Source organism: Elephantulus edwardii, unplaced genomic scaffold, assembly GCF_000299155.1.
Source record: "Elephantulus edwardii isolate Elephantulus edwardi_28Jun2011 unplaced genomic scaffold, EleEdw1.0 scaffold00129, whole genome shotgun sequence".
Lineage (NCBI taxonomy): Eukaryota > Metazoa > Chordata > Mammalia > Macroscelidea > Macroscelididae > Elephantulus > Elephantulus edwardii.
Genome location: NW_006399879.1, coordinates 2316727 through 2332032, shown reverse-complemented (window position 1 = coordinate 2332032; position 15306 = coordinate 2316727). Strand labels below are relative to the sequence as shown.

General features: G+C 47.1%; 1 protein-coding gene across 1 annotated transcript in view; it reads left to right on the top strand.

Annotated features, from left to right (window-relative positions):
* EVC2 (Ellis van Creveld syndrome 2) overlaps positions 1-15306 on the top strand; it is a 140938-nt gene that overhangs the window by 123032 nt on the left and 2600 nt on the right. The window contains exons 16-18 of the mRNA XM_006893641.1: positions 4973-5200; positions 10186-10400; positions 11295-11382. Coding sequence (XP_006893703.1) covers positions 4973-5200; positions 10186-10400; positions 11295-11382 — 531 coding nt within the window. The remainder of the gene's footprint in view (positions 1-4972; positions 5201-10185; positions 10401-11294; positions 11383-15306) is intronic.

Sequence of the window (15306 nt, the reverse complement as noted above, 5' to 3'; positions counted from 1 at the left end):
ATGCAGTATTTGTCCTTTTGTGACTGAGATACTTCACTCACAATAATGTCCTCCAGGGTCACCCATTTTGAATAATATTGCACGAGTTCCTTGTTTTTCAATGCAGTGTAGTATTCCATTGTGTAAATATACCACAGCTTCCCTACCCATTCTTTTGTTGATGGGCATTTAGGTTGTTTCTTACTCTTTGCTATTGCGAACAAAGCCGTGATAAACATGGGTGTGCATATATCTGCTTGGGTGGTGGTTATGGTTTCTTTGGGGTATATTCCATTTCTTTCTTGAGTTGGAATCCACATTCAGACACCCAACTGCTGCTCGCTGTACCCTCCTAGGCCAATAAGAGCAGGGAGCTCTGGTGGGTAAGGATCTGTGCTGCCAACTCAAAGGCTGGACGTTCAAATCCACTATCTGCTCTGAGGGAGAAAGATGGGCAGTCTCCTCCTGTGCCATTTACAGCCTCTACATGCCACTGCAGGGTCAGCTCTGAGTCAGTTCTCATTCCATGGCATTTAATAAAGACAGTCTAAGGTGGCTGTCTTATTGACCAGCAAACCTACGGAGCTCCGTTGACCTAGTGACACAGTTCAAATCCACCAGCTGCACTGCAGGGAAAAGTTGGGCAGTCAGCTCCTGTGGCATTAAGTGCCTCCGAAAACGTGCTGGAGGGTCAGCTATGGGTCGGTTCCAACTCACTGGTACATAACAACAACAGCAACACAATATGAAAAACTCAGAGTCTGGACTCAAGACTCAGAATGAGATTGAGGCTCCCACTGTAGACTGCAGCCTTCCACAAACCAAGTACCCTAGAATTTAACTCTAATGCCGATGCTCAGCCCTCAGTGTATTCAGTTTGGTTTTCAGCACCAACCTGACCTGCATCCAGTCTTCTGTCTCCCCGTTTCACCGACCGGCTTGTGCATGAAGAGGAGATGACGGAAGGCATGAGCCAGGGATGCCTTAGCACTCACACTGACAGCTTCACATTTGTTTTTGTTTTTGTTTTTAAAATTTAAAAAGGTTTTTTTAGTAGTATTAATTTCAATGAACATTTACAGAGATTTTGGATTTCCATTCATTCATTGTTGCTTTTTGAGCTTTAGAGATGTAAACGAGGCCTAATGAACCTGGTGCCCCAGCATTGATTTTGACTGGTATTGCTCTGACAGTGACAGCTTTGGGGAATAGTCTACCTGGCCTTTTTTTCTGAAGCATGTCTGGGTGGATTTGAACTGCCAACCTTTCAGCTAGTACACACACACACACCATTGCAGGGGGGAAACCACCCACATCATAAATGAAGATTCAGAGGATTTACTCCACATTAAAAAGGCATTGGGATGGGAAAATACCCATTTGCCAGAGTAAAACATGACCATTTCAGAGAATTGACCCAAAGTGGGGCAGAATCAATTAAGAAACAGAGAGATTACAGTACAATCATTGTTTGGTTAGTTTGCCACTGAGGTCACAGAAGGGAGGTTAAAAAAAAAACAGGGAAAGGCTTCAAAAATTAGGTAGACTATCTCAGATTCCAAAAGATTTACAGCCGTAGTCACTGGATGATACAATGTAGACTTTTCAGGATAAGTTATACAATGTGTGGGTTGGCGTACAACATTCTTGAGCCAGGAGCTGGTAGTAAGAGTTAACGCCAAGTAATTTTCTTTAGAAACATGTTGTTCTGTGCCATTGAGTTGCCTGTGACTCATAGTGACACTATATACAGTAGCTCTGAACCCTGCCCTGTCCTGAGCCAGTCTCATTGACTCTGACACACCCCTACTCCCATTGTCCCAGTTACTGTGTCAGTCCATCTCATTTAGGGTTTTTCTCTTCTGTCCCTCCACCCTTCCAGGTATGCTGTCTTCTAAGGACTGGGCCCTCCTGGCCACATGCCCAAAATATGTGAGACAGCTTAAAAATTCTAACCTCCAAAGAGAAACTAAGTTTCAACCTCTCCAAGACAGACCTATTTGTTCTTCTGGTGATCCATGCATGATATGTTCAAGACTCTTCTCGATCACCACAATTCAAAGACATCGATTCTTCTTCTGTCATCCTCAGTCATTGTCCAGCTCTATGATGCATAGCAAGTAATTGCAAGGACCATGACCTAGATCAGGTGCACCTTAGTCTCTAGACTGCTGTAATTATCCATTAGCACTTTAGAGAGGTCCCTGGCAGCAGACTTCTCCAGTGCATTTTTCTTTTGATTTCCTGACTGCTGGTGCCAAGAGCGTGGAAACATCTTGCTTAAGTGAAACCTTGTTAGTTTCCTTGGAACTTAGATGATGACCTGGCTGCACAACTCAAGAAACACAGGTCAGGTTTCCTATTGAGACTCGATTTCTCCAGAGAGGCCAGCCCAACACTCTTCCTGGGAGTGCGTTCCTTCCACATCCTGGCTTGATTGCAGAGAAAACGTTCCCTTATTTATTTATGGAGCTCTGTTGGCCTAGTGGTAAAGAGCTGCACTGCCAACCCAAAGGCTGGCAGTTCAATTCCACCCTCTGCTCCACAGTAGAAAGATAGGCAGTGCCCTCCTGTGTGATGTACAGCCTCTGAGAACCCACAGGAAGGTCAGCTACGGGTCGATTCTGACTTGCTGGCAAACAACAACAATAACAACCACTGCTTGTCTTCCTTTGTGCTGTGCAGGATTGCAAATTGCTGTGATGTTGGAAACCATGCCATTGGTATTTTAAACCCCAGCAGGGTCACCCATGGGGGACAGGTTTCAGAGGAGACTAGGAAGCAGATTGGGCAGTCCACATATGAAATGACCAGTCATTGGAAACCCTGGGGACCACAGTGGGCATTGTCCAGTGTGGTTCCAGGAGGTGAGACCCTCAGATTGAAAGGTACTCCAGATAGATGGGGATCACATTGGCGGCACTTCTTCAAAGATATATTTGATCATTTTTCTGGGCCACCCATGGTATATTTAGAGTGGTTTACCAGCAGCCCAATTCGGAGGCATCACTTCTTCTTGGCTCCTCTCTGTTCATTGTCTAACTTTCTCAGGCGCGTGAAGTGATTGAATGCACTGTGGCTTGGGGCCGGGATGCCTTCGTCCTTGAAGGCACGTGCCGTTGCTATTCCATGTTGTTGAACTGACTACACCTCACAGTGACCCTCTGAACAGCAGCATGAATCTTTGCCCTCTCCTGTGCCATCTTCACAGTCTCCACCACACGCGGGCCCCTTGTTACAGTCCCCATGTCACTCTGTCTCCAGGGGTCTCCTCTCTTTCACTGACCCTCAGTTTCCCCCTCAGCATGATGTCTTTTTTAAAGGACTGTCCCTTCCTGACAACATGCTCAGAGTATGTGAGATGAAGTTTCACCATCCTTGGAGAAAGACATCATGGTGGGGAAGGTGGGAGGTTGGTAAGAGAGAGGAAGACCCTCGGCGAGAAGGACTGACACCCTGACTAAGTACAGTAATAGGTTTGAACAGGACACGGATGGTGAGCATGGCTCAGGACAGGGTGGGGGTTTTGCATGTAATAATTTCTATACATTGTTTCTCATTTATGTATATTGTGGGTTTTAAAAGAATTTCTTACATATATTTTTAATTTTATATTTGTCTGAATACAAAACTTATATGCATTTTTTCATTCGTATAGATTGTACACAGCTTTAGTTTGCTTGGCTCCATAGTCAACAGTCTTGGCACCAGTAGCCAGGAAATTAAAAGGCGCATTGCCATGGGAAAGTCTGCTGTTAGGGACCTCTCCAAAGTGCTGAAGAGCAATGGTGTCTCTCTGAAGACTAAGGTGCGTCTGATACAGGCCATGGTTTTTGCAATCACTTGTTATGCATCAGAGAGTTGGACAATGACCAAGGAGGATAGAAGGAGAATTGATGCCTTTGAGCTGTGGTGCTGGAGAAGAGTATTGAGAATATCATGGACTGCTAGGAAAACAAACAGATTTGTCCTGGAGAGGGTTAAACCGGGTGGCTCCTTGGAGGCAAGGATTCTGAGGCTCCGTCTAACTTACTTTGGACATGTTGTGAGGAGAGACCGGTCCTTAGAGAGGGACATCATGCTTGGGAGGGGGGTGGAGGGACAGCACAGGAGAGGAAGGCCCTCTATGAGGTGGATTGATTTAGTGATTGGGATAATTGGGATGGGAGTGTCAGAGACAGTGCGATTGGCACAGGACAGAGCGGAGTTTAGGGCTGTTGTACATAGGGTCGCTATGAGTCGCAGGCGACTCGACGGCACATAACAACAATGACATATATTGTGCATCATTTGTATACAATGTGTTTCATTCATATACATTGTGTTTCATACATTGCTTCATTCACAGCATGTGGTTGTTGTAAGATCATTCTGATACATTGTCTTTTATAAAGCCAATCACCATTGATTTATATCCACTCTCACCCATCTTGTATATATAATCTTTCCTTTGCATTGTGCTTAGTGCGATGATTTATATACATTGTATTTTATATCCTTACTATTGATCTATGCTTGTTATCACCCTGTCTTTTCAAGTCCCAGTGGAATCTTTCCCATTCCTTCCCCACTACCCCATCCATCCACTAAACTCTGCTTTCCCAGGGCGAGGTTGGATCTGTGATTCATAGGGTCACTGTGAGTTGTTGCACACTCGATGGCATGTGACCACAAGAGCTGTGGGAGGGAGACCCGGGTGACTCTGGTTGGGTGTTTCACCGCCTACTGAAAGGGTGTTAATTCACACTTGCCCCAAAAGCGGTTCCTTGGAAGAAAGCTATGGTGACCTTTTTCTGACAAGCCACAACCTTGAAAACCCCGTGGACACTGGCCAACTCTGCCGCACGTGGTGCCGCCCTGAGCGGAGTGGGTTCCTCAGTGGCCAGATCGGGCTGGCTCTTCTCTGAGCGCCTGCAGGGATACTGGCCAAAGGGCACTTGCTCTTTTCTCCACCCTCCACCTTGACCCCCCCACCTCTGTTCTGACCCGGCAGGTCCGGGAGGAGCTGCTCCAGGAGAGAGTCCAGCAACTGGAGGCCCTGGAGCAGAGCTTCGCTGAGTCTCTCGCATCCCTGCAGTTCCAGAAGGTGGTCAGGAGGGCGAGGACGCTGTCTGCCTACACTGCCCTTCTCAGCATCCAGGACCTGCTGCTGGAGGAGCTGAGTGAGACCGAGACATTGACTGCGGTGGCCTGTGCCCAGATCCTGGGCTCCCACACCCCGGTGAGCGTGGGAGGAGGGGAGGAGGAGGGAGAGCCCGAGGCCCGGGCACCAGGACCCTCCTGGCTGCGTGACCTGTCATGTGGACCTGCTGGTCACCCCATCTGCTGTACTGCAAGGCTGCGGGTTAGTGAGGTCCCACCAAGCACCCTGATGCTTCTCCACTCTTGTCTGGGAAGCACACAGAACCCCTGAGGGATACAGATTATTACCATACTGGGATGGAGATGGAAAGGTCAGAGGTTCAGGTTCACCCAGAGGTGCCTGAGAAGAAATACCTGGCAATCCACTTCCCAAAAATAAGCCCTGGGAGCCTCTGTGGAGGATGGTTGTACCCTGACTCCCACGGGTGGCCAGGAGCTGGGGTCAACTGGTTACCTCACGACCACCATTTTGCTGCTAGAATAACCCATCTTGGAGGCAGTGGCTGGAGTGGACAAGCAGAGGTTTTACTGTATACAGACATACAGGAGACGAGGGCTGTGAGGGCCCCAGATCTGTCCCTCTGCCTGGTGGACTCTAGGGCTTATGCAGGTTGGTGGAGCGTGAGAACGCCCATTGAATCTTGTCTTGTCCAAGCGTTCAGTCCTGGCGATTGTGTCCCAGGCTAAGAGGCCGGCCCTTGTCCAGATTCCAGCCATAGCCTGGGACCATCCAAAAGGGAGCAGTTTCTTTTTTTAAATTTCTAAGTTTTCATCATTTTTCTTTTTTCCATTTTTTTTATTTATACTAATTTATTTATAAAATTTGAGTACATTGTTTTCCAGAACAGATTCTTCCAATTTCCTTCACCCCTCCACCCATCAAATTGTGCAACCCCATGATTAATCCCCAACCCCTCAATCCTCATCCCTCACCCTCTTGGATCCTTATACTCATTCTACAATAATGGTTTTACACAATATTTATCCTTGTGGGACTGAGTTAGTTCACTCAACATAATGCTCTCCAGTTCTTCCCAAGTTAGGTAATAATTTACAAAGTTATTGCTCCTGCGTGCTGCATAGTATTCCATTGTGTGAATGAACCATAATTTCTCAATGCATTTGATCATGATTAGACATCAGGCTGTTTCCATGTTCTTGCGATGGTGAATAATGCTGCTATGAACATTGGTGTAAAAGTTTCTGTTTGAGCCTCAGTTCTCATATTCTCAGGGTGTATTCCAAGTAGTGGATTAGCTGGGCAATAAGGAATTTCTGTGTTCAACTGTTTGAGAATGTGCCAAACTGACTTCCAGAATGGAATCTCACCAACAATGTATAAGAGTTCCTATCTTACCACATCCTCTCCAACATTATTACTTGCTGTCATGTTAAACTTTGACATTGTTGCTGTTACAATGATGAAATCTCATTGTCATTTTGATTTGCATCTCTCTTATTGCCAATGATTTTGAGCATTTCTTCATGTGTCTGTTGGCCATCTGAATATCTTCCTCTGTGAAAATTCATTCTATGTCTTTTGCCCATTTTTTAGTTGGGTTATCAGTCTTTTTCTTGTGAAGGCCCAGGAGTATTCTGTAAACTTTTGTCTGAGATGGTATTACCAAATGTTTGTTCCCAGTCAGTCACCTTGTTGGAAAAAGTTTTTGATGTACACAGGGATTTAATCTTTAGAAGGTCCTATTCATCCTCCTCCCCCCTCCCCCCCCTTCAGAGTGTGCTTTTTCGTCTGTATGGGACAGTCTCTTTATACTGGAAACTAAGCCATCTAAGCTTGGTCCCAGTTTGTTTCTTATGAATGTTATGGTTTGGGGCTTTACTCCCAGGTCTCTGATCCACCTTGAGTTGATTTTCTTGTATGGTGTGAGATGTGGATCCTGTTTCAGCCTTCTGAAGTTGGAAGTCCAGTTTTGCCAGCACCATTTGTTGAAGAGACTATCATTTCTCCATTTGATAGCTTTGATTTCCTTGTCAAATATCAGTTGACTAGAGAGAGCTGGGTCTATTTCTGGGTTCTCAATTCTCTTCCGTTGGTCTATGTGCCTGTCATTGTACCGGTACCATGCTGCTTTGGTTACTACTGCTGTGTAGTAGGTTTTGAGGTCAGGGAGTGCTATGCCTCCCACTTCATTTTTGTTTCTCAGAAGTGTTTTGCTTATTTGAAGTCTCTTGCCTCTCCATATAAATTTGACAATTTCCAAAAGGGAGCAATTCTTGATAACATATTTCAGGGAGCTTTGGTGGCCTTTGCAAGGAGAGATGAGCCCTTGGAGATGGACATCATGGGTGGGAGGGTGGGAGGACATCAGAAGAGAGGAGGACACTTGATGAGATGGATTGACTCAGTGAGTGGGGTAACGGAGGTAGGTGTTTAGAGATAATAATGTTGGCTCAAGATAGAGCAGAGCTCAGAGCTGTTGTACAGAGGGTCATTGTGAGTCACAAAGGACTTGATGGCACAGAACAACAGCAACAACAACTGGTGGCCTAGGGCAAGAAGCTGCACTGCAATCCCATAGCCACGTGGTTCGAGGCCACCAGCTGCTCCGAGGGGGAAGGATGGGCAGTCTCTTCTCTTGCAGATCAGTTCTTACTCTTTGGTACTCAACGACAACAACAACATCAGGGGGAGTAAAACCACAGCCTGAGGCCACAGCATGGACAGACATCGGCAAGGGCTTCTCTGTGATAAGGAAGCCTCGCTTGGTTAGACCGCTCAACCACAAACAGCTCATTGTTGTAGGGTCGGAACCGACCTTTGTCTGACCCGTCAGCGGGTTTTCAGCTGCTGTCAGTCACACAGGAGGAGAGTGCCCGTCTCTCTCCTGAGGAGCAGCTGATGGATTTGAACCGCCAGCCTGTGGATTGGCATCACAATTCCTTACCCCCTAGGCCACCAGAGCGCCCTGCTGACACTGGTAGATGAAGAAAAAACCCCTTGTCTTTTAAAAATGTTATAGAAAGAAGGTTTGTTTTACATTGCTGGTGTTTTGTTGTGTGTCGTAGCTGGTCCTCCAGCGGGTCTTCAGAGGCAGTAAGTCATGTGGGAGGAGATTGTTCTACATTCTCCCGTGGATGTAAACTACGTGCCTTTGGGATTTCAGCACAGCTTCTTGCCACTGTTTGTTGTTGTTGGGTACCATTGAGTCACATCGCTGACCCTCCTGCAGTTTTTCAGAGGCTGTAAATGACATGGCAGGTACTGCCCATCTTTCTCCCACGGAGCCTCTGGTGGATTAGAACAGTGTACTTGTGGGATTGCAGCACCAGTCCTTACCACTAAGCCCCAGGATGCTGTAAAAAGTTAGCTCCCATTATTTAAGAAGTTAGTCTTCTACTGTTCTGTTTCTTATAAAAGAGAGTCCTTTGGCTTTAGGTCTTTTAAAGGGTTAGTTTCAAACTGTTACAAGGTGGGAGGGTTTTTTTGTTTTTGGTTTTAAAAAAAATTTTATTTTATTCATTTTCATGAACATTTACAGAGATTTTGGATTTCCATTCATTCATTGTTGCATTTTTCTCCCTTCTCTCCCCTCCCCCCCAGTTCGCTCTTCCCTTTGAAAAGTAACAAAAAAATACCTTCATTGATATACAATGCCCTCTCCCCAAGTACACTCCACTATGCAGCCTTCATTCTGGACTCCTGTCATGACCATAATACCCAAACGTCTATCACTTTTAAACTGTTCTCTCCCTCATCTGTTTCAATGCAGTATACATAATTTATCCAATATTTCTGTCTCCCCCCAACCCTGATGTCAGTCCTGTTCTACAACAGTGGCACTATGCAGTATTTGTCCTTTTGTGACTGAGATATTTCACTCAGCATAATGTCCTCCAGAGTGGCCCATTTTGAATAACAAGGTTGGTTTTTTAAAGCTCAGTTTCCTCTGGCTTTGTTTTTCCATGTACTCTCATGTTGGTTCTGACATGGGTTCTCACATGAGCCTCATGTGTACAGAGTAGAGGGGCTGTCAAGGCTGCGACCTTTCAGAAGCTGATCACCTTCCAAGGCACCTCTGAGTGGGTTTGAACCATCAACCTTTCAGCCTGGCACTTAATCATTTTCCCCATGCAAGTAGCCTGCCATTATCCCTACAGGCTGTGTTTTCTAAGGTGTGAGAGGCAGACCATATGTGCTGTCTTGAGAAAATCTGCTGTCAAGATTGTCTTCAAAGTGCTAAAGAGCAAGGATGTCCATTTAAAGACTAAGGTGCACTTAATGCAAGCCATAGTTTTTTCAGTCACTTGTTATGCATCTGAGAGGTGAACAGTGAGACGGGATGACCACAGAGATGATGCCTTTGAGTGGTGGTGCGGGTGAAGGGTACTGTCAGGAGAACAAGCAGATCTGTCATGATGGAAGAGGCGTCAGTGTGCTCCTCAGATGCCGGATGGTGAAACTTTGTGTCGCTTGCTTTGGGCACATTTTCAGGAGGAAACAATCTTTGAAAAGAGGTATCATGCTGGGAAAGGAAGAAAGTCAGCAAAAGAGAGTCAGTGAGACTGGCTCAAGACAGGACAGGCTTCAGAGCTATGGGTCTCAGGTGACTTGACAACACATAACAACAACAATATGTTGAGGAAATTCTATTCCAATTTTGTTGAAAGTTACACTCCAATTTTCAACGTGCTAGAAGGTTGATGCACCAACTCTCACATTGTTAAGGGTCAACTCCCCATTCTTCTTGAATAAACGTGGGGATGGTTTTTTTGCTGTATTAAATTGTGCAAAATTTGAAGAAAAGGATTATATGGGGTCAAGGAAATCACCTATGCGAAGTCTGGAGGCCCGGGATGCTGCAGGCCCCTCCCGTGATGGGAAGACAGGAGACCAGCCCCTCCCGTGATGGGAAGACAGGAGGACTGATTCGGCCGGATGAGAAGGCAGGAGGCCCAAGGTTCTGCAGGCCCCTCCCGTGATGCGGCACAGCGCGGTGGAGATGACCAGTGCGCTGAGGCTCCAGCCATGCTCAGGAGATGGCTTTTGTCCTGGCTCCCACACCTTTTGCGGGTGACTAACCACCTCTCTCTCTCTGTCCACAGGAGCTTCAGGAGTTGGAGAGGAAGCTGGAGGAGCACATGGGCCTTCAGGAGGCAGCCGGGCAGCAGCAGGCCCTGGCAAGCCGGCAGCAGTGGGCAGCTGAGGGACCCGGACCCCTGACTGAGCCTGTGGAGGTGGCTTCTGAGGGGCAAGTGTCCACTGTCCTGAGGAACGCTCTGGGCAAGGGCCCGAGGATCCTGGAGCAGCACCAACAGAGGTAAACCTGGGCCCCTGTGGATCCGTGTTGGGTCATGGCAGGACCAGGGAGCTGTCCCCCACCTGGGCTCTCACACGCCCAGCTGGGGTGGACCCCCTGTCCCCTGCCTGGGCTCTCACACGCCCGGCTAGGGTGAACCCTTGCTCTCACACGCCCAGCTGGGGTGGACCCCCGCCCCCTGCCTGGGCTCCCACACGCCCAGCTGGGGTGGACCCCGCCCTCTGCCTGGGCTCTCAACACACCCAGCTGGGGTGGACCCCCTGTCCCCTGCCTGGGCTCTCACACGCCCGGCTAGGGTGAACCCTTGCTCTCACACGCCCGGCTGGGGAGGACCCCCTGTCCCCTGCCTGGGCTCTCACATGCCCGGCTGGGGAGGGACCCCCTGTTCCCTGCAGGCTGGACCCACTGATTTGGCCCATGCTGCTGCTTCCTGCCGTTTCATGTGCTTTACTGTTTTCATTGTAAAATCTTTGAGATTGAGTAAGCATGATGTGTCTTCAACTTTTTCTTTTGAATTGTTTATAGAGTTACAAGAAGGTGCTAAAATAAAACTGAGGATTCTTGTACCCTTCATGTATTTCTCCCCAGAGGAAACTGTAAAATAATAGCAGTAATAATAATACTACATCAGTTGCCGGGCGACCTCTGTCCAGCACACCAGCCGTTAAGACATGGGTGACGCCCCTCTGTGCTCCGACACGTGGGGTAGTCAGGAGCTGGGGTTACCTCAATGGCCTCTGGCTCTTGGAAGAAGAATGAAGCTCCTCTCTGAACATCAGAGAGAAGCCCATTCTGATCAGATCGGTGTTCATCATCAGCGTGTGACTCTATGATTCTCCTCATGGAATCCTGTTAGAGCAAAGCGGACTCACGCAGATTTCAATTCTACTCTAGGCTGAGAGAAGAGCGAAAGAACAGCGTCCTGCTCGAGGATTTGCTGGAAACTATGGAGAATGATACCTTCATGACCCTGTATGGCCAGGTAAAAGCACCCCTCACCTGTCCCCTGAGCCACCTCCCAGGATACACCTGGTATGGGCTAGGATTTATGGTACAATTTTGGGGGGCACAGCTAATTCGTAAGCTGTGTTAGCCCGTGCACTTCTACAAGAAGCAAAACCAGTGGAGAATGTGTAGAATAAATTTTATTTAAATAGATGGCCTAGATTGCAATCCTGGAGGCACGTGGTTCGAGGCCACCAGATGTTTCTTGGGTGAAGGATGGGCAGTCTCCTCCCATGCAATTAACTGCCCTTGAAAACCCACCAAAAGGTCAGCTATGGGTCTGACTCTACAGTACACAAAAACAACAACAAATATATATAAACACACAATATATATGTAATATATATTACACGTATATAATACATGGCAAGCCAGGCCTGGCCTATGGTTTGAGCCAGGAGGTGGCCGTAAGCCCAAAAGCAGTTGGGAGAGGAGGGGCCGTGTTCTTCCTGGTTGGCTCCTCCCAGGATTTCAGGAAGTTCTCCTTGCCAGAAGGAGCATGGTGGTGTGAGCGCAGGAATCGTGGCAAGCTTTTGGAGTCGAGTGCTTTTCCGGCCATGTGTTTGACACGCAGGTTTGCTCTGTCCCCGGAAGCGAGGCATGCCAGGCCTGGCCTACTGTTTGAGCCAGGAGGCGGCCTTAAATCCAAAGGTTCAAATTGTTCTCCTGTCAAACATTCTTCTAGGTGGTATAGCACTGGTCTGTGCATTGCTGTACAGAGGTAACTCGTGGTTGCTGTGATGCTGAACACTGTGACAGTGATTTTTCAATCGTGGTAATGGGTACCCATGGTGGACAGTGTTGGCTGGAGCTTCCTGACTAAAACAAGCCTGGAAGCAGGAGCGGCATCCACTTCTGAAATGGCTTGCCTCTGGAAACTCTATGTACGAACAGTGCTCAGGCTGTTCGTTCATAGGGTCGCTATGAGTCGTCTATGACTCGACGGCAGCAAACAACAACAACAACAACAACAACATATCATAGACATACAGTATATATACATATACATTACATATATATTGCATTATATACATGTATAATACAACAACATTATAGTGTATATATTTGGAAGCAGGAGTGGGGTGTGTGTGTATACACACACACACACACATACACAAAGAGAGAAACACACTTAACAGCCATGCTATGAATGGCCAAAAGAACAAACAGATATGTTTTGGAGAGGGTGCATCTGGACTGCCCATTTGAGGCAAGAATGATGAGGCTTCACCTCACATACTTTGGACGTATTGCTAGAAGGGGCCATTCCTTGGAGAGGGACATGATGCTGGGAAGGGTGGAGGGTCGGTGAAGGAGAGGAAGACCCTGAACCCGGTGGATCGATGCAGTGACTGCTGCCGTGGGCTCTTTCGTGTCAGGAGGTGTGAAGATGGTACAGGGTTCTTTTCATGGGGTCACTATGAGTCATAACTCGATTCAACGGCACTAACAACAGCGATCTATGTATGTACGTGGTGGTGGTGGTGTTCTGTCGAGTTGGAACCAACCCATAGCTGACCCTCCAGCAGGTTTTCAGAGACAGTGAAGCGCATAGGAGGAGATTACCCATCCTTCTGCAGGCCACAGCTCCAGTGAAACTCTTTGAGCTCATAATATCTTACCATGAGAGTGGTTACATTCCCTTAGATTTTGTTAAGGGAAAGATCCCATCATAACTGCAAACTGGAGAGTCCTAGGCAACCACAGTTACACGTTCCCTTAACCATCATGATAACACTCATTGAGGAGGGACACTTCCCTGGACTGAGGTGAGGTGAGGCGAGGGCATCTGTGTCCTCACTGAACACATGTCCTGTACTTTCTGAGATCTCAGGCTGACTTAAGCCATTTGCAGATACCACCCCAGGGTTCTCTCTTCAACCTCCGAAGGCCGTGACTTAGAGACAGCTGAACTTCCAGGATTCTGGCGTCTTTAGGAGGAGGAAATGACTGAGCAGGCTTCATTTATAGGTGCATATTTCCAGTCCTTTAGGAACTGGTAGATGTGGTTCCAGGCACTGTGCTCTCAGCAGCGAATGACACAGATAAAGCCCGTGCACTCAGGAGATGACGTAGCAGGAGAAACAAGCAAAGAACAAAGGAAATATGAACCTTGTGGTATTCTCTATGCACAGGGGTCTCTTTTTATGCTGAGGACACTGCATGGATTAAAATCAGGAAAAGGGTCAATCAGGGTAGTTTCTTTTCTCCATGCCTATTCAGTGTTTGCCAAGCAAATCATTCAAGAATCTGGGCCCTGTGAAGATGAATGTGGCATCAGGGTTGGAGTAAGTCTCATCAATAACCTAGGTTACGAAGGTGATACAACCTCGCTGGCAGAAAATGAAGACGACTTGAAGAAGATGGGTTGCACCTCAACATCAAGAAAACACAATTCCTTACCGCTAGACCAGTAGACAGCATCATGATTGTTGTTGTTGTTATGTGCCATTGAGTCTCTTGACTCAAAGCAACCCTATGTATGAGAGCCCTAAACGCCATTCTATCCTGTGCCAACATCACTGTCTCCGACACACTGACGCCCACCACTCCACTCACAGAATCAATCCATCTCATTGAGGGTCTTCCTCTCCTGCGCCATCCCTCCACTCTCCCAAACATAATGTCCCTCTCCAAGGACTAGTCCCTCCTTACAACATGCCCAAAGTGTGTCAGATGAAGCTTCAGAATCCTTGACTCCAAGGAGCATTCTGGTTTCACTCTCTCCAGGACAAACCTGTTTGTTCTCCTAGCAGTCCATGGTATATCCAACACTCTTCTCCAGCACCACAGCTCAAAGGCATCAATTCTCTTTCTATCATCACCAGTCACTGTTCAACTCTCTAACACATAGCGTGTAATTACAAAGACTGGATCAGGCATACCTTAGTCTCCAGCCTGACATCGTTGCTCTTCAGTACTCTTGAGAGGCCCCTGACAGCTGACTTTCCCAATGCAATTCGTCTCTTGATTTCCTGGCTACTGTTACCAAGAGTGTTGGCTGTGGAGCCAAGAAAACTAAAACTGTTAACTATCTCAATCTCTTCACCATCCATACTGATGCTGCCAATTGGTCCAGTGGTCATCATGATAGATAGAGAAAAGATTAAAATTGTCAACAAATTCCTTTTACTTTGATCCACATTCAGTACCCGTGGTGATGGCACTCAAGAAATCAAAAGACATGTTACATTGGAAAAAATCTGCTGTCGGGGAAGGATGTCTCCAGAGTGTGAAAGGACAAGCATGGCAATTTAAAGACTAAAGTGCACACCTGGCGGAAGCCACGGCATTTTCAACTGTTTGCTATGCATCTGAAAGTTGAGCAATAAATGAGAAAGCCAAAAGAATTGTTGGCTTTGAACTGTGGTGTTGGTGAAGAATATTGACTATCCCAGGGACAGCCAAAAGAACAAACAAATCTGCACTGGAGAAGGTGCAACCAGGGCGCTCCTTAGAGGCAAGGTTGGAGAGACTGCCTCTCATATACTCTGGGCATGCTTTCAGCAGGCACCAATCTTTGGAAAAGAACATCAGAAATATAGAGGGTCAGCAGAAGAGAAGACGACGCAGTGACTGCAGCAATGAGCTTGAGCAGGTTGAGACCAGAGTGTAGTGTGGGGTAGGGCAGAGTGCATATCTGTTATTCAGAGGGTTGCTGTGAGTCATGGTTGACTGGACAGCAACTGACACCACTACAACATAGTCTAATTTTTAGGAAATTATGACCACTCCTCAACCACCTATTCACCCACTCGTATTTCTATCATTTCTTTTCATCTATCCAGATATCTGTCCATCCATCCATCATCCATTACTCCATCCATCCATCCATCCATCCTTCCTTCCATCCATGTCATCATCCATCCATCCACCTACCCATCCATTCATACATCTAATT